This window comes from Megalobrama amblycephala, linkage group LG5 (genome assembly GCF_018812025.1).
Source record: "Megalobrama amblycephala isolate DHTTF-2021 linkage group LG5, ASM1881202v1, whole genome shotgun sequence".
Lineage (NCBI taxonomy): Eukaryota > Metazoa > Chordata > Actinopteri > Cypriniformes > Xenocyprididae > Megalobrama > Megalobrama amblycephala.
The window spans coordinates 32,370,169-32,397,131 of record NC_063048.1 but is presented as its reverse complement, the minus strand read 5'-3'; the positions used below and the strand labels follow the sequence as shown (position 1 = coordinate 32,397,131).

Below are 26,963 nucleotides of genomic sequence, written 5' to 3'. Positions count from 1 at the left end.
AAAGCCTGTTTTATGTCCTTCTGGGTACACAGCACATCAAGTGTTACTGGACTGACCACAACTACTAGCACCTGAGTTCAGCTGTTAAAAAAATACATGGCACCATGTTGTTTTGCCCATTTGTTTAATGGTTAACCCAAGACCTAAAGATGCTGTCTTAAAGGGATAGTGCACTTACAATAAAAATCCTGTCCTTATTTACTAAAGGGATAGTACATCCAAAAATGAAATTTTTGTCATTATTTACTCACTCTCATGTTGTTCCAAACCTGTACGAGTTTCTTTCTTCTGCTGAACACAAAAGAAGATATTTTAAAGAATGTTGATAACCTGACAGTTGACGGCAGTTGACATCCATAGTATTTTTTTTTCATACTATGGAAGTCAATGGCTATTGTCAACTGTTTGACTACCACGCAAAAAAGAATAGTCAGATGGAAACGGATTTCCAGAAATGCAATTTGAATAGGATTTCAAACCACATATGAATGTAGCTCAAAATGGATTTGTAAAAATCCAATTTCATGTGATTTTTTTTTTTTTTGCCATTCACACTTGCTAAATCTGATCTGATTTCAAATTCAGATAGGCACAAAATCGTATTTGGCCTGAGAGTCTGAACATAGCGTAAGTCGACCAAAATTTTATTAGTCAGTTAGTTGCAGAAAGAAAGAAAAAAAACTTCACAGGAAGTGGCAAAGTCATGCTGTCCGTGAGGGACAGATCGTTAAAAGCGGGTCCTTGTGGTAATTGCAGTATGTTGGGCAGGAAATCCAAACGTTCGCCTATCATCATCCATCGACCTCAAATATGGCTTAACATTTGAAACAAGAAGTAGCAACTTTACATGGCCGCTTGCTCTAACATTAACCTAAATAAATGTGCACTATTATTAGGAGCATATCCAAGTGTTTGTGTGGAGTGGGGAAGCTAAAGTATTTGCACGCTTACTGCATGACACGGAGGCGCTGGCGCGATCACTTGCATTTTTATCTGATAACAGAGTAAAAAAAATGCTGCAGTCCGTAATTTTTTTTTGGTTAAAAATTATCCAAAATCAATTTGAGCAAGTACATAACCAGCCAGTGTTCAAAACTATCTCCTTATCTTAGCCCGATTCACAACGGTAAGCTTGTAATAATGTTTTAAAATAAGAGCGACCTGGTGGATTTCCACTGGAAATTTGAGCATGCAGCAGTTCATCTTTGCGTCATTATGTCACGTCCTTAAACAGAAAAAAGGAGTCCAGGCAAGCCGGTTTTATTACGTGAGGATGCTGCTTGTAGCGGATCATTTATAGTCTGTTGACTATAAATGATTAAAGGTGCCATCGAATTAAAAATTGAATTTATCTTGGCATAGTTAAATAACAAGAGTTCAGTACATGGAAATGACATACAGTGAGTCTCAAACTCCATTGTTTCCTCCTTCTTATATAAATCTCATTTGTTTAAAAGACCTCCAAAGAACAGGCGAATCTCAACATAACACCGAAAGTTACGTAACAGTCGGGATCATTAATATGTACGCCCCCAATATTTGCACATGCCAGCTCATGATCAAGCCATTAGACAAGGGCAGGCAGTATTAACGTCTGGATCTGTGCACAGCTGAATCATCAGACTAGGTAAGCAAGCAAGGACAATAGCGAAAAATGGCAGATGGAGCAATAATAACTGACATGATCCATGACATCATGATATTTTTAGTGATATTTGTAAATTGCCTTTCTAAATGTTTCGTTAGCATGTTCCTAATGTACTGTTAAATGTGGTTAAAGTTACCATCGTTTATTACTGTATTCACGGAGACAAGAGTCGTCGCTATTTTCATTATTAAACACTTGCAGTCTGTATAATTCATAAACACAACTTCATTCTTTATAAATCTCTCCAACAGTGTGTAATGTTAGCTTTAGCCACGGAGCACTATCAAACTCATTCAGAATCAAATGTAAACATCCAAATAAACACTGTACTTACGCAATTAGACATGCTGCATGATGAACACTTTGTAAAGATCCATTTTGTGGGTTATATTAGCTGTGTGAACTTTGTTTATGCTGGTTAAGGCAAGTGCAAGCTCAGGGAGCGGGGGAGCACGAGATTTAAAGGGGCCGCACAAGGAATCGGTGCATATATAATTATGGCTCAAAATAGGCAGTTTAAAAAATTAATTAAAAAAAATCTATGGGGTATTTTGAGCTGAAACTTCACAGACACATTCAGGGGACACCTTAGACTTATATTACATCTTTTAAAAAGACATTCTACGGCACCTTTAAATTTATCATTTTGATGGCGGATTGTAATCCAGAAAGATCCAAATGACAATCATCAGTGACAACTGGAGATTCACCCGTAGTCAAAAAGCAAAAGACTTTGGACTGTGGAGTGGCTACAGAAATTGAAATCTACAGGTAACACTAATATACACTAAATACACATAGCGTGCGTCTCAATCAGCTCCCTAGTTCAGTAGTCAGGGCACTGATCAGGGAATCGGCCACATTCATTTACATGATATACTGATTCACAACCTATAGGGAGCTAGGGAGCTGATTGAGACGCAGGGATAGTCATGCAATGCTGATGTTGTAAACATTAACAATTTGAGAACTATACTACTATACTGCCACTATACTGTGGAGATGGTGAGTCAGCATCATTAACTTCATCTTTGCAACCGACACTGACTCAGAAAAGACTATAGATTATTAATAAATGAATTAAAACGTCTGACAAATTCATAATTAGTATTTTTGCAGGTGCTTTGCAGCAAGCTTTATGTGTGCACTTGGCTATATATTAGGCCTACACATTAAAGGCTCCATTATGGTTTACATATACAAAAGTAATTAAATTAATATGAATATGCTATAAGTCGACTAATGACTTGAATTAACAACTACTAGTCGACTAGAAACATCTTTAGTCAGGGGTAGCCCTAATTGCAACACTGAAAGGAAAAAAAAATGCCCAGTTATTAGTTGACTTTGAATTAGATTACCTAAGAAACAAAAAACTACACGGAAAGACATACGCTGGCTCCTGTTTTAATGACTGCTTTATAATTTAAAGCAACTGCAAGGGAGTGTGTAAACTCCAGGAGACTGATGAAGGCGCAATCTCACAAAATGAAGACCAAATGTGTGTGCTGGAGACTCAGTGAATGTGAAAGAAACAGTTCCCACACTCCACATTGCACTGTAATACTGCAATACTACTGCTTTTTGACTACTTTTATGGTATTTTTTTAGTGTTGTCCTTTTTGGATCTTGGACAGCTGTTGTATGGAATATAGCTGTATGAATATTCTTCAAAAATATCTCTGGATCTGGAAAAACATGAGGATACATAAATAAAAAAAAAAATTTTAATGAACTACTTAAACATTAAAAACCTTATTTTTGAAAAACATGACAAACCTTCGGAGTTCTGCAGGATTTTTATTTGTTTCTCACAGATGAACACTCCTCACGTCTACAAACTTTCAGCAGTGGCAGCAGCAACATTAAAAATTCAGCTGCTGTAAAAATAGCAGCAATCCAGAGCCCAAGAGAGCATGTCGAAATCTGGACATGCAGGTGGTGTTCATACATTTTAGAAAAATCCTCTGAACAACAGATGAAAACTCTGGGATCATGACTTGACTTTGCTTTTCCATGGTGCAAAGGAGAAAAAAAACCTTTTTCTGATCAACTTGAAATAGAGTGAATTGAAAAAAGAAAAAAAAAATATCAATAAGTAATGTAAATAATAACAATACTCAAAAAAATAATAATCAAAACCAATATGACTGCCAATTTATTATGCAACGTTAATATTTAGCTCTATAGTCAATTACAAAATTAAAAGATTAAAAATAGTAGAAACTAGGATTTTAATGCAAGCCAAAGGAAAAAGTCCTCAAATTTGCCGTTGGGATTAAATGAAAGCGACAGTGTAACACGATTACCAGGCACCTCTGGGAAACGGATGGCCTTCTTTAAAAAGGACACAGCAACAAATCAATGGAGGGAACTTCATTAATGAAGAAGAAGAGCTTGACAGTTAACAAAGGTCCTGAAAAGGGAGTTGTCCCTGGTAATCTGTGACAAACCCTCTGGACGGGACAGAGGGTCTCCCTGCCCCCATCAACACTCACTAAACAAAGGCCAGTGCACTTGTGAACCCTAGCAGATCAATGCAACCTGCTCCACCCAATTAATGGGATTTCCTCAACCCCACTTTTCCAACACATCATCAGGGATTCATTCACGGTCCTTTGGCATCTACCATGTGAGATACAGAACTCCAGAATCTATTGGGAAAGGGCTGTGGCCCAAATCAAAGGGAATGTTTCCCAGAAATACAGTGAGCCTCAATGGATTCACAGCATGGTGACCACCAGAAAAGCACTTACTCCACCTCAGCTGATGTCACTAAACTCTCTTATTTTCCAATCAAATCCTGATGGATGAAGTCCCATCTAACATTTGTTTTTCCTGTTGAATATCTTGTTTCATTTGAAAATGCGTCAGGTAAGTAAATGAGATACAAATCCCTTTTTTTTTGACTTTCTAATCAAAAGGATTGAATTACGGTCTCAAAAGACAGCAGGTTTAAAAAGCATTTTAACATTTACAGAGGACAGATGCTAGTGTTGTTTTAGCTTTTGTCCACTGTAATCTCAGTTACTGGTGCTTTAAACCCCCGCAACTCACCTGTTCCACAGAGCAGCTGCTGGGTCCATCAGCATTGTTCCAGGTCTTGACAGTTTGAACAGTTTGAAGAGTGTTTCACTTGCATTTGCGACTAAAAATAGACGTATGCGAAGTGTAACACATATTTAGGAGCATTTGTTCAAATAAAAATAGTCCCCGTGGGTCCTTAAAAGTCTATGTTTATTAAATTTGCTGCATGTTTAAAGTTAAAACAAAGGCGCTGTTGCACGTTCTACAGGCTTACGCGCAGGTTTTGGCGCAGTTTGCAATCAATGAATACCACACATTTATGCTACGCAATTACATAAAATCTACTGTTGATGAATTATGACAATGTTTACTTGATGGCGTTTAGTGCTGGGGAAAAGTTACTTTTAAAAGTCATGCATTACAATATTGTGTTACTCCTTAAAAAAGTAACTAATTGCATTACTTAGTTACTAGGTGTGTGACGAGATCTCGTGACACGAGATCTCGCAAGACTAATATGTGACGAGATTTCTCGTCGAGGCGAAAAGTAGTCTCGTGATGTTGCCATGACAGAGTGTTAGGATGATTAGGAAAGAATATGCCACCGCTTCGTTTACATTACGCATCCACTGTTGTTTTGCTTTGTATTTAAATAAAAAACATTTAATTCAGTTGGATAAGGGTCGCCGCCGCTCCATATTTACAGAGTTACGCGCGATCGCTAAAAGTTAAAGTAAACGCGCGCGCGCGCATTCAAACGCGATTTCAATACACCGCATTTGAAAGCAGCTCCCTGATGAATACAAATATCTCTCAATATGAAAGCTATTTTAGGCTGGGCAGTGTAGTTGTAACCATCTCTTAGCTCTGTATCAAAGAAAAAAATGGTCTTATTTGCACTTTGGTTGCACTTATTGTAAAGTGTTACCATAAAAAATGAATAACTGTACAGTTTTCTCTTAATCCTATTAAGCACAAACAATAAGGTTTCATTTGTTAACATTAGTTAATGCACTGTGAACTATCATGAACTAACAATGAATGACTATTTTTATTAACTAACATAAACAAAGATTAATAAATAGCAAATATATTGCTCATTGTTAGTTGATGTTGGTTAATGTTCATAAATGAGACCTTATTGTAAAGTGTTACCATTTTTATTTATACTGTTTGTATTCTATGATCAGTTTGTGGAAAGGAGTTCAGTTAGGAGGTCAAAAGATGTAGAAGCTCGTAAATCATGTATAGTAAGGTCTGAAGAGACTGAAATCATACAGAAGAGAAGTCAGTCAGTTGAGTTAGTTGAGTTAGTGGCAAAACCTTTTACAGTACTTGAGTATTGTTGTCTTTGACTGCATATGATAATTCATACTCAGAAAGTAGAACTGAAATGACATTCATTACAAGATGATTAGTTAAAACATTTCAAATACACCTGCAGAATATTTTTTCTAGTCATGTATTTCGCCACTGAGGATTTCTTAAAAATAGTGTGTAAAAATCTTGTCTCGTCTCGTCTCGTGAGATACCTGTCTCGTCACACCCCTATTAGTTACTATTAATGGAAAGTAATGCATTACATTACTTTTGCATTACTTTTTCTCACCTGGGCTGGGCTTGATTGTTTACTTTTTAATAACAGTAAAAAAAGTTTGGCATTTTTGGCAAATGTAAAGACCCTTTCACACCAAAAGTGAAATAGTGAAAAAAAAGTGAAATGGGCTTCAGGCTGATCACAAATGTGATGTTTATCTCAAGTCATTTTTGCTTATTAGTATGGTTGAATTGGATCATCCAGGGTCAGTAGCAAAAACATAGGTTAATTTAGTCTAGAACTACAATAACCCGTCATGTTCACACAGTGCACACAACACCTCGGCACTTACTCCTGATTTCTCTCAACATGGAGACAGGAGAGCTGTCAGTCAATAAATGTGAAAAAGTAACTTGCATTACTTGAAAAAGTAACTCAGATATTTTGTTGTAAATTTAAAAGTAATTAATTACTTTACTAGTTACTTGAAAAAAGTAATCCGATTACGTAACTCAAGTTACTTGTAATGCGTTACCCCCACCTAGAGTTGTCAAAAGTACAGAATTCGATATCATGTCAGTACTGAAATTTTAAAAATGTGACGCCTTGAGCGCTGTTGAGCGGATTCGTAAACGCCTCTGATTAGCCATTGTGTTCACAACTCATCGGATAGGTCTGAAACTAGCTTAAATGATCAACGCTTCAGAAACATGTTGTAAATGGACCAGTCTGCTGATAGACACCTGCTTTCAAACGCTTTCAAATTCAAACACTTCCGTGTGCTTTTAAACACTCCCGTGCATGGATCACAGTCATATCTGATGAGCGCTTGAACACAATGGCCAATCAGAGGTGTTTAAGAATCCGCTTAACAGCGCTCAAAGCGTCACATTTTTAAAATTACAGTACCGACTTGGTACCAAAGTCAGTACTTTTGAACAACTCTACCCCACAACACTCGTGTTTATATTGTAATATGTTGCAGATATTTTATCTCCCTCATATGACTGAATAGACTAACTAATCCGTTTCAGCTGGTGACCATCTTAAATGACCCAAGCTGGTTATCAGTATAAGGCATGTTTTGAATATTATAGTAATCCAGCATGTCTATACTGTTCAAGCTGGTGTACCTGCAACAACAAAAGCTTTTTCCAGCAATAGTCCAGCTGCCCATCTGAAAACCACTGAGGAACCCGAATTTATTTACACCAAATGGGTGTAAACTAACACGAATGTTTGGCACACAAAATTTGGTCCAATTTTCACATGTGATATATCTGTCAGCTCTGGGCATGTGACCAAAAGTGTGTTGGAAAAGCAATTAGAACACCTCTCCTTAAAAAAAATGTGTTGCATTGACAATATGTGAATGTTCACAATCACATAGGCCTGAACAGACACATTATTCAGATTAAAATGTTTATCACACGTAAGTTTCGCACTGAACATTCGTCTTGGTGTGAACAGGCCTTAAGTGTTTATTTTCTACAGGATAGCTTCCAACGGACTAGAACAGCAACAAATATCCAATGACAACTAATTACTTTAAATAATATATATTTTTTTTATATTATTTTCTAGATCAAAAATCAGAAGGTTGATGATTAAAAAAAAACAAAAAAAAAAACAAATACCATAAATTAACATTAGCTATGTTTCCATCCAAAGTTGCGAATTTCGCTTAAAACATTTGCGAATAAAGCAGCGTTTGCATCCAGTAATTCTAAGAGAACAAAATCAATAAACTAGCACTAAATATCACTAAGATAAATGGAAGTTGCTGCAATAGGAGAAGCCACTTTATAAAATAATTTTACTTAAAATGACTTAAAATGGACGAAACGCAATAAGTGCGGTCATGTTATCTTGGATTTGGAGGCAGATGCCTGCTGTTTGGGAATGCAGTCGTGCAAAAGACAGTTCTGGGAGGTAATTATACTGAACCACTCTGACGACAGACTTTGCTTTCAGAATGACCAAAACAGCATTTTAGTTTCTGTGCAAAGAAATCGGTCCACTGGTTGGTCCAGTTATGCCGTCCCATCACAAAGTCACATGACTTTTTTTGATGCGCATCGAGGAATTTATTTGATAAATTTGTTTCCATCGTAGTTTATGCACATGTTTTCTTATCGGATAAATTTATCCAACTCAATTGAGCACATACGTTTAATATGCGCATTTTTAGAATCCATCCAGCGTTTTTTTTTTTAATGCGATATCTTAAAATGCACAAAAAAAATAGGTGGATGGAAATGTAGCAATCTGTTTCTAGGCAGCAGAATATTACAGATACCTGAATTTCCTGAAGACAAACTGGAATATCAAAAGAAACTCTGTTTTCTGGACAACAACGCACCACTGGCTTCAACAACCGAAGGTTTTCAGGAGATAACAAGGTCAATGCCAACATTTCAGAAATACCATAGTGATTTCCCAACTTTCCCCCCGTAAATCCCAAGCAGAGTCATTCAGCGGGATCACACACTTCAATGACACACTGTGAACTCTGTGTGGAGGTTACAAAGATGCACTCAAACCACACAAGGGTGGGCAAGCACTGAAGCCTCAAATGTGTTTGAAACACTTTCTAAAGATAAAGTGCAACAGAGGAGATGAAACTCCTGCCAACATCTAAGCTAGAGAGTCAGCTTGAACTAGGCTATTCAGCTCTCTTTGGCCTACAAAAGTGGGCTGCATTTATAAAAGTGGGTTAAACTTATTTAAAAGAAAGTCTGCTAGTTATATTCATGTCCTAAAGCACCGTCACATTAGAAAAATCAACATTCAGATAAATGTGAGAGAAGATTCAGGTATCATATTAAGCACTGATGCTTATTGATTCTGAACACGTTGACCTCAGCTGACCTCACAACAAGACAAGAAAACATCCGACCATAAATCAACCACACTCTCCCACGCCATAAAAAAAACCCAGGCTATTAAAATAAAACCACCAATATGCTTCAGAGTCCAAGATCAGATTTATAGTCACATTTTACTCATGAGGTGACTAGAGAACAAAAAGACGCAATCAATAATAGCTGGAACCGCAGTGCTTGTATAGATGAAGTATACATAAATCTAGTACTATTTGTTTTTCTCAGTGTAGTTAAATTAAAAGCCTGTTGGTTAATGGTTAAGCAAATGTTTAGTTAAGAACAGCCTATAAACAGAAGACTACACATTTCAATTCCATTATCTTACTTTCATGCAACCCAGCCACAAACTGGGTAGACGTTATTTCCCCAGTGGCTGAAGCTTTCACAACTGCAGGCCTCAAATTAACTTGTTTTCCAGTGTAATTGCTTTAAAAAGAAATTATATTTCCTTCTATCTAGTCCTGTTTATTATCAGGCAAAAGCTGCAAGTTAAATTAGGCCCTTATGTTTAAGTGGCTGGAGCAACAAGACCCATGAGGGAAGCAGTTTCAAAGTCACGAGACAATACAGCGAAGCATCATAAACAAATTCTCTGTGAACGCAGCTCCAGACCAATCACAATGCAAAAGTCTTTTAAAAGGGCATCTTTGCTGTAGCATCAAGAAATCCTTCAACAAATGCTGATTTGGACTCTGTTTGTTGGTGAGCTGTCAGTGTGAGACGAAACACAAAAACACCCAACTTACAGTGATTCCTTAAAACTGCAAATATGTGGGCAGAACTATTTATGTCCCGGAAGCAATGACCACAAAGCCAAAGAGCGAACAAACAGCAAGCAAGAGGAGGAAGACCAAAAACAATCATTTAGTTCCAGACTTCCTGAGTTCCTCATAGGGACACACAGCCACAGGAATAGAACGCAGTTACCCATTTGTAGAATACCTTAAAAGCACAGGAATCATTCAAAGGATTAGTCACTTCAGAATTCAAATTTCCTGATAATTTACTCACCCCCATGTCATCCAAGATGTTTCTTTCTTTCTTAAGTTGAAAAGTAATTAAGGTTTTTGAGGAAAACATTCCAGGATTTTTCTCCATATAGTGGACTTCAACAGTTACCAACAGGTTGAAGGTCCAAATGTCAGTTTCAGTGCAGCTTCAAAGAGCTCTACATGATCCCAGACGAGGAATAAGGGTCTTATCTAGTGAAATAAATGGTCATTTATTTAAAAAAAATAAATAAATAAATATATAAATATTACATTATATTATATTATATTATATTATTATATACTTTTTAACCACAAATGCTCGTCTCGCAGTAGCTCTGCAATGCGCCACGCATTACGTAATCAAGTTGGAAAGGTCATGCGTAATGTAGGCGGAAGTACCGATCCAGTGTTTACAGAGCGAACGTGCAAAGACTAACACCGTGTCCTAACCAGACGCCACGCCACGCCACGGCAAGCAATAAAAGGTATCTTTTCCATGTCCAAACCAGCCGCGACGGCGACACGCGAATATTCTAGAAATAGAAATGGTTTCTATTTCTCCGTGACGTCGCGAATGGAAAAGCAACACAAAGTATGGGTTTATGTGCTTTCAATGTAAAAGCATCTGAGTGTTCCCAGCTTCTTAGCTGTAATGAAAACAACACTGGCTAATTCACTTCAGATCTTGAAAATAAATAAATAGGCACAAGAACGTTCAAACGTTCAAGTGTATTCTATGACAAAGATTGGTTCAGTCACTCTGTATGTACTTTAAATAATTTTTAAATTGTGTAATATTTATGAATTTTACTAAGTACTTGCCCATTTCATTGTGTCCGCTGTGCTCTTGCCGAGAGAGCCCGCCCACACTCTCTTCTGATTGGCTGTGGTTTTTGAGTGATTTTATCGCTTCTCATTTTCGCAACGTGTCTAGTGTGGACAGTCAAATCGCTCGTCGCTGGAATCTTATCGCATCGCGTCTGGTTAGGAGTAGGACACGGTGTAAGTTAAACAGCCTTTACAAAAAAAAGGTAACAACGGCGTCAGACAATTTTGAAGTTGGAGGTGAAAATGAAATGGAGTTTTCCGCCCTACTGCGGTGCTTCCGCCTATGTTACGCGTGACCTTTCCAACATGATTACGTAATGCGTGGCGCATCGCAGAGCAGTGCAAGATGAGCATTTGTGGTTAAAAAAGTATATAAATTTTATTCTTTTAGAAAATGGCAGATCGTTTCACTAGATAAGACCTTTATTCCTCGTCTGGAATTGTGTAGAGCCCTTTGAAGCTGCACTGAAACTGCAATTTGGACCTTCAACCCGTTGGTAACTGTTGAAGTCCACTATATGGAGAAAAATCCTGGAATGTTTTCCTCAAAAACCTTAATTTCTTTTCAACTGAAGAAAGAAAGACATATCTTGGATGACATGGGGGTGAGTAAATTATCAGGAAATTTTAATTCTGAAGTGAACTAATCCTTTAACCCAATGGCAATCAAATTATAAGCAGTGAAATACACTAGCAATAACCTGATATCAAACACACCTCGCTATTATCAGTGAAAGTCATATAGATACTGACCTTTTCTAAGATAGCATAACATCTCAACACACTACATTACCGTTATCTGTAAACTTAATAACAAGTCTATACAGCCTGCAGCATCCATCACGGTTATAATCTGGAGCTGCGATGATGGCGATCCCACAGGAAGCTGTCTCCATTCAACACAACACAACAGCAGCAGAGCCCATCAGAGTTGAGAAAGGCTATTTATATCTGGTCAGGGCGAGGCTTCACTCACTTATGAGATGTTTTTATACAATCTAGACATCATCTTTAGATGCACCACCTTCATATTCCTTTTTAGAAAACCCAGTTTAATCTGGAAGATGTGTTTTGGAGCCTGAACTAATATGGTCGTCCATACTGACGGCTAGTTTTGGAGGGGTTTTGGACACTTTTCAGGGAGGTAGACTAGCTTGTCAAGAGCTGAACACCTGCTTTGCCAGTACTTGGAGCTTGGCCAGGCTGTGAGAACACTGTAAACCTGATTAAACTGTATCTTTTTGAAGCTGGTTATTATTGTATCCAAACTTGGACCATCTTAAAGGATTAGTTCACTTTCAAATACAATTTTCCTGATAATTTACTCACACCAATGTCATCCAAGATGTCCATGTCTTTCTTTCTTCAGTCGAAAAGAAATTAAGGTTTTTGATGAAAACATTCCAGGATTATTCTCCTTATAGTGGACTTCAATGGACTCCAAACGGTTGAAGGTCAAAATTACAGTTTCAGTGCAGCTTCAAAGGGCTTTAAATTATACCAGACGAGGAATAAGGGTCTTATCTAGCGAAACAATCGGTCATTTTCAAAAAAAAAAAAAAAAATACAAATGTATATCCTTTATATAAACAAATGATCACCTTCCAAGTGGTTCCGCCAAAACCACACTTTTGTATTCTCAAAAAGCTTACGCTGAATGTCCTACGTCTTCCTTATTCTACTTACGGAATGAACTTATGGAACGAGCGCAGTGCCAGTTCCATTTTTTCTGTAAGTTCCGCCTTCCCTATTCAATTTACGGAAAAAATGGAACTGCCGCTGCGTTCGTTCCGTAAGTAGAATAGGGAAGGCGTAGGACATACAGCGCAAGATTTTTGAAGAATACGAAAGTACGGTTTTGGCGGAATTACTTGGACGGCGACCATTTGTTTATATAAAGCATATACATTTACATTTGTTTAGAAAATGGGCGATCGTTTCGCTAGATAAGACCCTTATTCCTCATCTGGTATCGTTTAAAGCCCTTTGAAGCTGCACTGAAACTGTCATTTTGACCTTCAACCGTTTGGAGTCCATTGAAGTCCACTATAAGGAGAATAATCTTGGAATGTTTTCATCAAAAACCTTAATTTCTTTTCGACTGAAGAAAGAGATGGACATCTTGGATGACATGGGTGTGATTAAATTATCAGGGAATTTTATTTGAAAGTGAACTAATCCTTTAAGGATGTCAAGATGGGTTTTTGTAGCTGGTCAACCAGCTAAGTACCAGACCAACTAGAAACCAGCTTTGAAGGACAATAAAATGTGTTAATTGTAACAGGTGTTGATCAACTATTATTTTTCCTCCATATAAAGTCTAACCCATTAATGCATATGTATTTCAGCCTGTGCATCTATCTAATTCAGCCAGTTTATTAGATCTCATCAGTATGAGACAATGCAATACAGCAGTTGTCTGATGGGTGAGGCATCAACAAAGGATTTGCCTCCTCAGTAACTCATTTAGTTACTCCAAGGGGGGCAATAGCTGACTCTAGTGGTCTTGCAAGTAAGCAAAACACTCAGCAAGGTTTTAACAATCGCAAAATAGCAGGTTAATCAAAGTTATGAGTCTCACCTCCTCCAGTGCGGTTACAGTATTCCTGCAGTGAGTCATTCTAGTGGTGAAGTTTGAGGCGGTGGGCGATTTATAATCTTCATTCGTCTCCGCCACAAACTCCGCCACTGTGATCTGGTCCGGCATTGTATTTCCTTTCACAAAACCCACAAATCTCGGTTTTAATCCTCTTAATGCCCGGTTGAGGTGCACTTAATGTCGAAATTCAGAGATAAAATGACGAAATAAAACTCTCATGAGCGTCCTGAAGTCTTATCATCGCTGTGTTTTGCCCTCGGTGGATTAAGACAAGTTGGGAATTAATGAAAATCATTAGCCAACTACAGAGAAGTGTCGCTTCTACGACGGGAAATCTCTCTCCCACGGTGCTGGTTCTCACTTCTTCCAGGGAAAGTGCGAATTTGGTCCACCCGGTTGATAATAAACCAGTGTGATGGTGTAGTCCTCATCTGTTAAGGGACAGTAGTGTATGTTGTCGTGCTGGGATTGCTGCAGGCTGTGGATCGATGCGGCTCTCTTGCAACGCAATTCAATGAAAGCGCAGAAATTGACAAAGTAAAGGTGGAGGAGATTCAATGGGAAAGGAGTGACCAATGAGGAAGCAAAGCTACCCGCTGTCAGCCAATCGGAACTGACGCAGGGCGTGGCCTGATTGTAGATCGCGTTTAGGATCGTGAGCGCCGCTCTTAAGGCAAGTGGTGCTCACTGCAGAGACAAATGATGTCCAGCTCCCCCTCTCAGGAAGTCTGACTTAGTCCAACTCCACCTCTGTGGATCTAATGGGTGGAGGGAAAGAGTTATGAGTAGGGTTAAGGTGTGGTTGGACCTTATAGCTCCACCCATTACGCCCAAATTACATCCAGAGAGGGGGAACTGGACTTCACGCTCCACCCATGGCTCTTCAGTGAGCAGCCTCTCTCTTAAGGTGGAGAAGGACATTTTTTAAGTGTGTAAATAACAGAAATTGACCTTTAATGTCTCTCTGAAGCCAACATTCTTATAAATGTAAGAAAAAAAGAAAGTTAGTGCATGCTAAATCACAATGTAATACACATTTTTTTGCACAAAAATTATTTTAGGTTTTTAAAACAATAGTTCGCCCCAAAAAAAAAATGTAATCATGTCATTCCGACCAAGGAATTCTTGTAAATGTTTTTTACAAATAGAATGAAAATTCCAACAAGGACAAACAATTCATAAAAATAGCCTATATGAGTCCAGTCCAAATTTCCAAGTTTTCTGAAGTCATTGTGTGAAACTGAAGTCCTTACTGACTGATAATCTTCACTTTTGAAGTTGCCTAATAATAGTGTGCTGCAGATGAAGTATTTTTGTAGGCCAAATGCATTTGTGAATGATATTAGAATATATTCGAATTACATACAAGGTGCGAGAGGCTGTGCTGTATCATGAATAAGCAACGCTGAAGGGCGTTGTTAGGCACGATGCGAAGCAGAGTGCATCCCCTTTAGCCGTGACTTATTCACAATACAGCACTAGCCCCGAGTACCTTATTGCTTTTATAATACGGTTACCATACAATACAAATATTAAAGCCAAAAATATGTATCAATGCAACTTTTATGAAGTAAAATCACTAAAAGCCTTCCTTCCGTCACAAAAAAATAGTCCCTGACTGTGAACAGCAACAGAAGTTACATTATTACGCCATTAGATGGCGGCAAAGACTGTCTTTTGAGTGTGTCAGTCAGTAGCGAAGACTTTTATATTGAAAAGACTGAATTGTTGTGAACACGGAACAAGACGCAACTGATAAATGCTTTGACTAGCGCTGTCAGTCATGGGAAAACCCCTTAACTGTTAAAAGGACAAGATAATACAAGATAAGACATTTAAACAGATTTTTTATTATGAACAAAGGACTGACCTGAAGGAAAATGCTAAATCTGAATGCAGGTAATAAACTCGCTCACTTGATCTCTTTCTCACAATACTCTTCTACATAATCCAGTAAGCTTCAATGAACAATATCAATTGAGAACAAAGAGTTTATGTTGCTAAGAGTGATTGCTAAGGGTGTTGTGTAGTGATACACAGAACCGCTGGGTCAAACGGTCATAGCCGTGTTTTATCATGAATAAAACACAGCTATTGACCAATCAGAATCAAGGACAGGAACTAACCGTTTTATAAGTAATTATATGAAAATTTCACAATATTTTAGATTTATCTTTTGTGCCTAAAAAAAAAAAAAAAAAACTATCCTCCTTCCTGGAAATAAATTAATTAGCTTGTAGAATAAAGAGAGCTTTATTATTAGTGCCATATCTGTTCCAACACAAGCTTCACACCCCCTGCCTCCAAAACAAAAGACTAATTAAGATGATAATTCTGTAATTGCTGAGGCCTGTAATTGCTGGTGCAAAAGGAGACTTTATTATGAGCAGTTGAATTCACATTGATTAACAGATAAAGTAGTTTTTGTACTCCAGTGCTTGAGAAATATATATATATCAACACAAGTGCAGTGTGAAATAACAAATTTACAAAAGCAATCTATTGCTATTTCTAAAAGCAACAATCCTTTTATAACAAGATATCTGTGCATTTGCATCCTCACAAAAGAAAAGACTGCAGTCACTTCAGGCTAAGAAGAGGAAACACTTCATAATTTTATGCCATATACAGTATAATTCTGTATGTATATATATATATATATATATATATATATATATATATAGACGACTGGGTCAGAGCATCTCCAAAACTGCAGCTCTTGTGGGGTGTTCCTGGTCTGCGGTGGTCAGCATCTATCAAAAGTGGTCCAAGGAAGGAACAGTGGTGAACTGGCGACAGGGTCATGGGTGGACAAGGTTCATTGATGCACTTGGGGAACGAAGGCTCGTCTGTGTGGTCCAATCCAACAGACGAGCTGGGAAACCTTGGGTCCTGCCATCCATGTGGATGTTATTTTGACAGGTACCACTTATCTAAGCATTGTTGCAGACCATGTACACCCTTTAATGGAAACGGTATTCTCTGGTGGCTGTGGCCTCTTTCAGCAGGATAATGCTCCTGACACAATGCAAAAATGGTTCAGGAATGGTTTGAGGAGCACAACAACAAGTTTGAGGTGTTGACTCATGGTCTCCAAATTCCCCAGATCTCAATCCAGTCGAGCATCTGTGGGATGTACAAACAAGTCCGATCCATGGAGGCTCCACCTCACAACTTGACACACAGCTGCTAACATCTTGGTGTCAGATACCACAGCACACTTTCAGGGTCTAGTGGAGTCCATACCTCGATGGATCAGGGCTGTTTTGGCAGCAAAAGTGGGACCAAGACAATATTAGAAGGTGGTCATAATGTTATATATAAAGGCTATTGTGGAAACTTGATATTAAAGACCATAATAGATTACTGTGCTTTTGGTTTATGTATTGTGGATGTTTGCACACCTTGATAATTATGTGCAGGGGCCCATGATGACCCCAATGACCTTGAGACCAATCAAATGAACTCCTGTTAATATATGAATGCTGTGAATTAATTAATATGATGAGCAAGTTTTATCATATTATTTTGCACAGCAGGTTCACCTCTGAATGTTAATATGCTCTTCCACACAGAGCTCATAATGAAGAGTGAAAGCAGGAGATGATTCATGACCTCTACTGGTGCCTCCTGGAATAAATTGTTCATTATTGAGAAGGTTTACTTGAGGAGCAGAGGCTGCAGTGTATTACCATTGAGTCTGCTACATCTGGAGTACGTGTTTTAACTTTTATCTGCTCCATATTTACAATTTAAATCTCTATTTATTTATAAAGCACAATTAAAAACAACAACATTTGAAAAATGTGCTGTACATTGACTCTAACAAGTTAGAAATGCAATTAACAGACAGTGATTCAAGACATAAAGACAACAGGCAATAAGATGACATCACAAGGCTAAAGAAAGGCTAGTTAATATGAAAGCCCATTTCTGTCATAAATTATCAAATAAAACAATTAAAATTATGAGATAGTAAGCAATAACTATGAGGTAAAAAGTGAAAATGATGACATAAGTCACAAATATGAGATAAAGAGTTGACTATGACATCATTTAGGAGATCATAAGTTAAAAAGATATGGCAATGAAAGTTAAAAATTATGAAATATATATATATATATATATATATATATATATATATATATATATATATATATATATATATTTAAATCGTAATTTCAAATATCTCATAATTTTGACTTTTTGTCTTAATTTTGTCATATATCTTACAATGTTGACACTTTACCTCAAAATGTAGACTTTTTATCTCTTTTATGACATAATTAAACTTTTATGTCATAATTATGACTTGACATAATGTTGAATGTTTATCTTTTTATCTCACTTTTTCTATAAATTACCAAAGCATGATTTTTTTTTTTTTTCTTGACAAAGAACTATTTTTCACAAAAATTAATTTATATATTTGCTGTGGTCAATAACTCACAAGTGTGGTTTATCAATACCAGGTGGTATTTTGTACAAATGTAGAATGGCTTCAGTATAATTTCACTTTGAACATAAGTTGCACATTGTTACTTTCGACCCCGTCAGGTGGGACGAAAGTAACACAACAATACAACCTAGATTTTTTTGTGTTAGTGTTGTTTTTATTAAAAATACCTGACTATGACCTTGTTGATATGTAACTGCAAACATATTTTGTCCTTTATCTTTGCAAAAAAAATTAAATTAAATTAACATAATATAAATTCTTAACATAATGTAACAGTAGTCAAGTTTAAAATCCAGCTGTTTTTATGCATAAATTCAAAATATGCATAAAAACATCTGAATGGAAACACTGCAAATTCATAGGTGGATGTGGAAGTGCTAAGGTGTGGCTAAAAATTAAATGGTAAATGTAAAGAGATTGAGTGAATAAATGGTGACATACAGAAATCATCAACATATATATGCAGAAACGCCTCTCATGAACATCTGGCTGAATCAGACCTCTGTCTGTTTTTCTGACCCTCACTTTTGGCATATTCTGCTAGTATAATATGACATAAACATGTTTTAATAAATGTTGCAGCCACCACATTAGCACTGGGACAAAAGAAACACTTGTTGTCTGGAGTGGGACGAAAGTAACAAGTGTGATATTTAAACTCGATTTACCCTCATAATGAAAAACTCTGACAAAGCAAACTTCAGGATGTGTTACAGCACTAAACTGTAGATTGATCATTATTGTGACACATGAAACAGAAACACAACTTATAAGTAGAAAAAAGTACCGCTTCAAAAATGTATTTACTCGAAAACTGCTTTCCAGACCTAACCGCGGTAAAACTATGACGAAATCACATGATATTTGGCAGCTCCGTCAAGGATTGCATGCTGAACGTGCTGTCATAACTTGGAATTCAAATGTAGTCGGGGCTCTGAGAAAATCGCTTTGTTACTTTCGTCCCGGTTCTACCCTGCTATCTATCTATCTAGATATATTTATGCGATCTGGAATACTCGATTCTAATTGGTCAGTCGTCGCCCAGCTTTCTGATATTTTAGGGGCTGTTTACACAACACCTTTATGCGTTTTAGCCGTTCACTTACACGACAACGGCGTTTACACGGCCTGAAAACGCAAACTTTTGAAAATGGGTTTCAGGGTGCTTTCACATTAGCACTTTTGGTGCGCACCCGGGTTCGATTGACGTCAGAGTTCGGTACATTTGGATGATGAACACTCCCTGCATCCCATCCACCCTAAATAGTATTGAAAATGACTAATGTCACATACTATTTAAGATGGATATGCACATTGAGACGCAGGCACCGTCTTCTGAACTCTGGTGCACACCCGCGAGCTGTAACGCTTAAAAAGGGTGGTCTTGGGTACGGTTCGCTTCTGATATATGAATGCAAACGTACCAAATTGCAGAAGTGAACCGCTATTAATGGCATATTATTTGATAAAAATGTGTTTTTGTGTGTGTTTCACTCACTTTCTCACAAACTCACAAAACCAATGGTTGAAAAACAAAAATATAAAAGTGAGGAGAGCAACGTTATGCATTTTGCAGCCTTCTCCGGTGCCTTCCTTACTAAACAGCTGCTGGTTTGATGACACGGACTCAAATAATATAATGTGAACACAGTCCAGTGGGGGCAGGGGGAGGGGGATCAGTCGAACTCGGGTTCGGTCCAGGTAATCGAACCAAGTGTGAAAGCACCCTCAAAGTGCAAGTTTTTGAAAACGGTCTCTGTGTGAACAACAAAAACGCGAATCTGTGAAAACGATGACGTCATGCACATGCGCATTACATGTTCAGTCTATAGTGTTTCATTGCCACCTAATGGCCTGCCAGCAGAATACGGCATTAGTCATTTTCACGGATTCGTATGAAGGGGGACCGTTTATGGTGTCGTCATTCGCAAAAAAAAAAAAAAAAACTCAAAGGAAAAACGTCTCCGTTTTAACCAGTATATTTAAGCTACTTAAATATCATAACTGAACTAAGGGTACGTTTACACACCAACGATATGGTTAAAACGGAGACCGTTTACAAAAACCCGTTTTCAAAAGTTTCGTTTTCAGGTCACCAAAATTGTCCTGTAAGTGAACGGCCAAAACCCATAAAAAGTTTTCCGTTTTAGTTGAAAACGGTGTGTAAACGGCTCCTGTGAAACAGTATAGACTCAGAGTTATGGTTACAGCTGTGGGGTTTGCCATTCCTCAGGGAGTCACTTTTCATAGTTATAGTGTGGTTACTGGTTAGGGTTGTGGAGGTGGGTGTGCGCGTTCGTCAGTACCTAACTTCCGGTCTGAAGCTGCTGCTGGACTACCGCTGCTGCTGGACTACCGCTGCTGGTCACGTTTCGCTCTGCAAATGCACATTCCTCATAAGTTGGAGTGTTTGAGCACGTTGAACAGCATTTATTTACATTCTTTCATTTTTTCCCCACACTAGTCTGTGGACAATGTCTTCTAGAGAGAAAACGGCTACTCGAAAGCTGTGTTTTGGTGAGAAGTCTGATTTAGAAGAGTCTGGTCATGTAAAGGACAACGAATTTTGCAGCAGCGACGACGAGGCCGATAAGAACGTGGATGACCCTGATTTTGAGGAGTACGTATACATTGTGAACTGATAAAAGCTTTGTGCGTTTCATGTGTGTCTGTTCTGTGCATTTTGTTTATATGTTGCATGTTTGAATTGTGCCGCACATTTGTGCATAATATGTTGTGAATTGCATTGTGCATTCTTTCGAGCTTCTCTGAATTTTAGAAAGATTTTGCACATCTCACACGTGCATATATGCGAATTGCATTTATGTAACCGTTAACGTTACCTCCATGTAAATTACACTGTGCACATGTCGATTCATAAATGCAAGAGACCATTCACATATGCACGCATGTTGCCAGATTGGGTCGACAATTTCCATCCCAAAACATTAACTGCCAAAATATTGTGATATATAATTCTGTTCCCATGACAACCAATGTTGATAAGGACCAATTACCTCCTTAACTAAATAATGATGTCAAAATAAAATTATAAAAATTAATCATTTTCCCTGCCAGGTGAACAATACAGCAGGAAAACGTGGCAAATTGCCTACATTAAAACAAAATTGGACGATGACATCACTGTTTTCTCCAGTGCTGATATATAGATAAATTAACTAATTATTGATTTTTACAAGCGAATGAATCAATACTGAATTTACTTAAGCAGGGCCAAAGTATTCACCAGTTATCACTGTAAAGCTGCTTTGACACAATCTGCATTGTAACATGCGCTATATAAATAAAGGTGACTTGACTTAAATGAGCAAATATGATAAAATAATGTTTCTACCCAAACAAGTAATTGAAGAGTAGTCAGTAAAGTTTTGTTTTTATCTTGCATTTGATGACTACTTTGGTAGAGTGTGAGACTCTTGAAGTGTTTCACTACCCAAAACAGGTAGACATTATTAAATTTATGTCAAATATTTGCAAACAACAGTCAAAAGATTAACATACTTCCCTAGTAAACACACATTCTTTACAATGTCAACAGTAAAAACAAGCCAATATAAGTGGTGCAACAAGCAACATTTTGGGTTGAAATGACAGTGACACACTCATCTCACAATATGCACACACAATAACAATAATATGACAATAATACTGCACAACATTAATAATCACAACAATAATAATAATGTGCTTACATTCATTCGTGCTTTAATTTCAAATATAACAAGTACACATTGTAGAACATAATGCAGAAATTTGCACGGTCAAAACCGATTAATCGTTGATTCAAACCTTTTTCAGCAGCTGTCCTGGTTTGCACATAACAATGGACAAGAGCTGTAGTCCCATATTCGATTTCAATTAAAGGGATAGTTCACCCAAAAATGAAAATTATCCCATGATTTACTCACCCTCAAGCCATCCTAAGTGTACTATCTTCATTCAGACAAAGACAATCAGGATTATATTAAAGAAAAAAAAAAATTATATATCCTGGCTCTTCCAAGCTTTATAATGGTAGTGAATGGGGTTCAAGATTTTGAAGCCCAAAAAAGTGCATCCATCCATCATAAAAGTAATCCACACGGCTCAGGGCGATAATAAAGGCCTTCTGATGTGAAGGGATGGGTTTTTGTAAGAAAAATATTCATATATAAAACTTTATAAACTATAATAACTAGCTTTCGGCAGACGGCTATACGCATCAATTTACACCAAAAGAGTAACCTCTGATGCGACATAGGATGTAAGAGTAGCGTGAGCTTAGGTGAGAGCAGACGTCTCTCGCGGTTTAAACAAATAGGGCTGGGCTCAAGCTGCTCTTTTATATTCAAATCCTCCGAAAAGTTTTTAAATTCTCGTTTTAGACTACTAATCCGTGACCTTTGTTTTGTTTTGCTCTATCTGCACTTCTGCGTTCATCAATACATCATGCGTCAGGTCAGGGGTTAAACTTTCGCTGTTAATCGACGCGTACGGCCATCTGCCAGAAGCTAGTTATTATAATTTAGAAGTTGGATATGGATATTTTTGAAATAGGGATATTTTTCTTACAAAAACCCATTGCTTCGCTTCAGAAGGCCTTTATTAACCCCCTGGAGTCGTGTGGATTACTTTTATGATGAATGGATTGATGCACTTTTTTGGGCTTCAAAATACAACGCCCCATTCCCTACAATTATCAACCTTGGTAGAGCCAGGATATATTTTAATATCACTCCGATTGTGTTTGTCTGAAAGAAGATAGTCGTATACACCCTGGCTTGAGGGTGAGTAAATCATGGGAAAATTTTAATTTTTTGGTGAACTATCCCTTCAAAGTCATGAAAAACTGTTCTCTCAAAGTTACTGTATTTACAAAGAACCTTTGAGTCATTTCCTACCACAGGTGTAATCCATGTTTTGAGAGTTGTCACTTTCCCACTTTTTACTATGGATGCAGTTCCAGTGATTGCAACATTGGCATTGTGATCACTGGAATAAACAGCTACAAGTTCAAAATCTGTTACCTTATCACACTAAAAACCTGTCACTCATGAATCAATACGTCTACCTGCTATCTCTCTTAATTGGCTAAAAGTGCGTGCTCATCGACGACATCAACACCAACACCAACACCAGTTGACTCTTTAGAAACGTCAAGATGATTGGATGAAGTAGCCTACATGCACACTTGGGTTTTGTTAAATAATTAGCCTATTAAAAGGATAGTTTACCAAAAAATGAAAATTCAATGATTAATTACTCACCCTCATGACGTTCCACACCTGTAAGACCTTTGTTCATCTTCAGAACACAAATTAAGATCTTTTTGATTAAAATCCGATGGTTCAGTGAGGCCTGCATTGCCAGCAAGATCATTTTCTTTTTCAATGCCCAGAAAGCTACTAAACACATATTTAAAACAGTTCATGTGACTGCAGTGGTTCAACCTTAATGTTATGAAGTGTCGAGAATACTTTTTGTTAGCCAAAAAAAAAAAAAAAAACTAAATCGCAACTTTATCCAACAATATCTAGTGATGGGGCAATTTCAAAACACTGCTTCATGAATCTTTGTTTCGAATCAGAGGTTAACCAGAATTATGTGATATCAGTAAACGAGGCTTTGTTACATCATAAGTGTTTCAAAATTTCAATAGTTCACGTGACTTTTTCACTTGTGACTTTTAATACATGCTCTGAACCACCAATTCGAAACAAAAGATTTGTAAAGCTTCATGAAGCAGTGTTTTGAAATAGATACTGGATATTGTTGAATAAAGTCGTTCTTTTGGCGCACAAAGTATTCTCGTCACTTCATAACATTAAGGTTGAACCACTGTAGTCAAATGAACTGTTTTAAATATGTCTTTAGTAGCTTTCTGGGCATTGAAAAATAAATGATTTTGCTGGCAATGCAGGCCTCACTGAGCCATCAGATTTTATCAAAAATATAATTTTAAATAATTTTATGTTCTGAAGATGAACGAAGAGCGACATGATGGTGAGTAATAAATGACATAATTTTCATTTTTGGGTGAACTAACCCTTTAAATTCCAATTTTTGAAAACCGTCTAACCTATCCCAAAACCACCCACATTTTGTCCACCCACCCAATCCAATTTTGTCCTGCACAATCAAATTCAAGGCCACCCAGTCTAGCATCACCACACATCAGATGTGCATTGCCCATGACCATTGATCAATTTGTGTTTGTTACAGTTTTGACTCAAGTGATGAAGAATCAGAACCAGAAAGTGAGCCAAGCCCCAAAAAACAACGTCTTACCAGCACACCTCGCACCCCCAGAACCCCCACATCTTTTACCAGTGGTTCCTTGAGTCCGTGGTCAACTCCAAGAGGAACGTCTCGTTCTCCACGGGTGAGGAAAAGGTCTGCAAGTGGCAAGTCAGTGGAGAGTGACACAGGCACTTGGAATGACATCAGTGTGGAGGATGAGGCTCCAGTGCTACCTAATTTTCTTCCAAAGCGAAACCCAGGAGCTCAGCTCGTCATGGACAGAATATATTCCCCCTTGGAGCTATTTCAGCTTTTCTTCCCAAACTCTGTGGTGGACACTATTGTGAAGAACACAAATAGTTATGCAAAAATGAGGTCTGAAGCTGGGAAAAAATTCATGTGGGTGCCTTTGAAAGCACAGGAACTGTATTCGTATATTGCGCTTGTTATTTACATGGGACTTCTCAGTGCAAAAAATATTGTAGACTACTGGTCAGGAAAAGACATTTACAAGTTACCTTTTCCAAAATCCGTGATGTCCAGGTCCAGATTTCATGCCATCTCTTGGAATCTGCATCTTTGTGATCTTAATGAGGATCGAGCGAATGCACTGAAAAAAGGGACTCGTGACTATGACAGACTTTTCAAAATCAAGCCCCTTTACACTGACATCGTCGCGGCGTGCAAAACATACTTCCATCCAAACAAACAGCTGGCGGTGGATGAGAGGATGGTGGCGACTAGAGCGAGAATTGGCTTCAAACAGTACATGAAGGACAAGCCTACCAAGTGGGGTTACAAACTCTTCGTTCTTGCTGATTCTGTCTGTGGCTACACATGGAACTTCTTTGTTTATGAAGGTAAATCTTCGCTGAACTCTGGTAAAGGACTGAGTTACGATTCCGTGATTCGCCTCCTGGATCTGCCTCTTCTTGGCAAAGGCTACCAGGTGTATATGGACAACTTTTATACAAGCCCGGGCCTTTTATTGGACTTGCTGGATAAAAAGACACTTGCGTGTGGCACGATACGTTCCAACACACAGGGCTTTCCTAGAACTATGTCCAATGACCTCAGCCTCAGAGCTCAAAAGGGATCCATACGCTGGCTTCGGGATGGTAAGCTCCTCTTTTTGAGGTGGATGGACACGAAAGCGGTTTCAATGTGTTCAACGATACACAAGGCGTATGATGGTGCTACCGTCTCCAGACGTATCAGGAATTCCAAGAATGAGTGGGAAATTTGCCACATCCCAATTCCGGCGGCAGCGAAGGACTACAATAAATATATGGGTGGTGTGGACCTTTCGGATGCTCTAATTGGGTACTACAATGTCCTACACAAAACCAAAAAATGGTACAAGACCTTTTTCTTTCATTTTGTCGATATCGCCGTGGTGAACAGTTTTATTCTCCACCAGCAACTGTCCAAATCTCAGAATAAGAGTGCTCTCACCCAGAAGGACTTTAGAGAGACACTTGTGTCTGAGCTGGTAAAGATTGCCACACTGTCCAGCCCATCACCTGCCCCCAAGCCATCCACATCAGAGCCCTCCACATCTGAGGTCGGCTCAAAGGAAGAGCCATGCTGGCCAGAGTATTTTGGGACAGATGCCTCAAGTGGGAGGAGAGTCTGTGTCTTGTGCAAAGTTTCAGGTCTCAAAGTAAAGACACCTGTGTACTGTACAAAATGCAGTGTAGCTTTGTGCTTTGTGTCTTCAAGGAACTGCTTCAAAAAATGGCACACCGAGAAACATGGGGAAGAACAGACTGTTGACTAAAAGTTGTGCCCTCACCCCACTGAAGTGCTTTTTTCATCATATAGTAACTTCTTACATTGTAGACTTTTTACATTTATAAACCTCAGATGTGTACTAGGGCTGGGCGATATATCGCATGCGATTGTCAGGCGCATTTCGTCAGTAAAGCCGGTTCCCTGATTACCGCTAAATCGCCATCACCTGCTTTCAAATGGAGCACCATTTAATAGCCAGAGCCGCAATATCGAGTTCATTATCGAAGGCGATTCATCTGCGATATGAACGCGATATTGCGTGGCTTGTCAGTGATCTACGGCTCTGTCTATTAAATGCCGCTCCATTTGAAAGCAGGTGATGGCGATTTAGCGGTAATCAGGGAACCGGCTTTACTGACGAAATGCGCCTGACAATCGCATGCGATATATCGCCCAGCCCTAATGTGTACACTGCTTTCCAAATTATTATGCAAGTGACATATCAGTAAAAGTTCAGTACAATAAACATTCAGATTTTCGTTTTTCTATGAAAATGTTTTTTTAATTTATTTATCCATGTCTTTTTAGATAACTGGTATCAATCTCAGACAAATTAATTTGCCAGGTCTATGGAAAACCTACTTAGAGGTTGTTCAACATTATTAAGCAAGTCACAGTTCTCATGCATTATGGGGAGGAAGAAAGATCTTTCTGAAGATGAAAAGCATGAAATGGTGCAATGTTGTGCAAAAGGCATGAAAACAACTACTATTTTGTGAAACTGAATGGAGATTATCATATTATCATAAGATTTGTGAGTGATTTAGAGCACAGCAGAACTCGGTCAGATAAAGGCTTATTAATGAAAGTTCCTGTCAAAAAAATTTATTGTATTAATTGTATTGGCTGGCAGTTGTGCGTAAAGATGGATTTTAGCCACCACTAACCAAACCTCACAAAGAGAAACATTTACAGTGGGTGTAGAAATACATTTTCAAACAGTTTTATTGCTGT

General features: G+C 38.0%; 2 protein-coding genes across 2 annotated transcripts in view; one reads left to right on the top strand and one right to left on the bottom strand.

Moving 5' to 3' along the window:
* Positions 1-14,182, bottom strand: part of LOC125268171 (arf-GAP with SH3 domain, ANK repeat and PH domain-containing protein 2-like) — a 58,913-nt gene extending 44,731 nt beyond the window's left edge. The window contains exon 1 of the mRNA XM_048190262.1: positions 13,499-14,182. Within this exon, the coding sequence (XP_048046219.1) occupies positions 13,499-13,624 (126 nt within the window). The 5' untranslated portion in view covers positions 13,625-14,182. The remainder of the gene's footprint in view (positions 1-13,498) is intronic.
* A 6,127-nt stretch (positions 14,183-20,309) lies between these two features.
* On the top strand, positions 20,310-25,995 carry LOC125268170 (piggyBac transposable element-derived protein 4-like). Its single transcript, XM_048190261.1, has 2 exons — positions 20,310-20,595; positions 24,198-25,995. Exons 1-2 carry the CDS (start codon positions 20,450-20,452, stop codon positions 25,993-25,995), a joined length of 1,944 nt encoding a protein of 647 aa, XP_048046218.1. The 5' UTR covers positions 20,310-20,449.
* Positions 25,996-26,963: the final 968 nt, after the last annotated feature.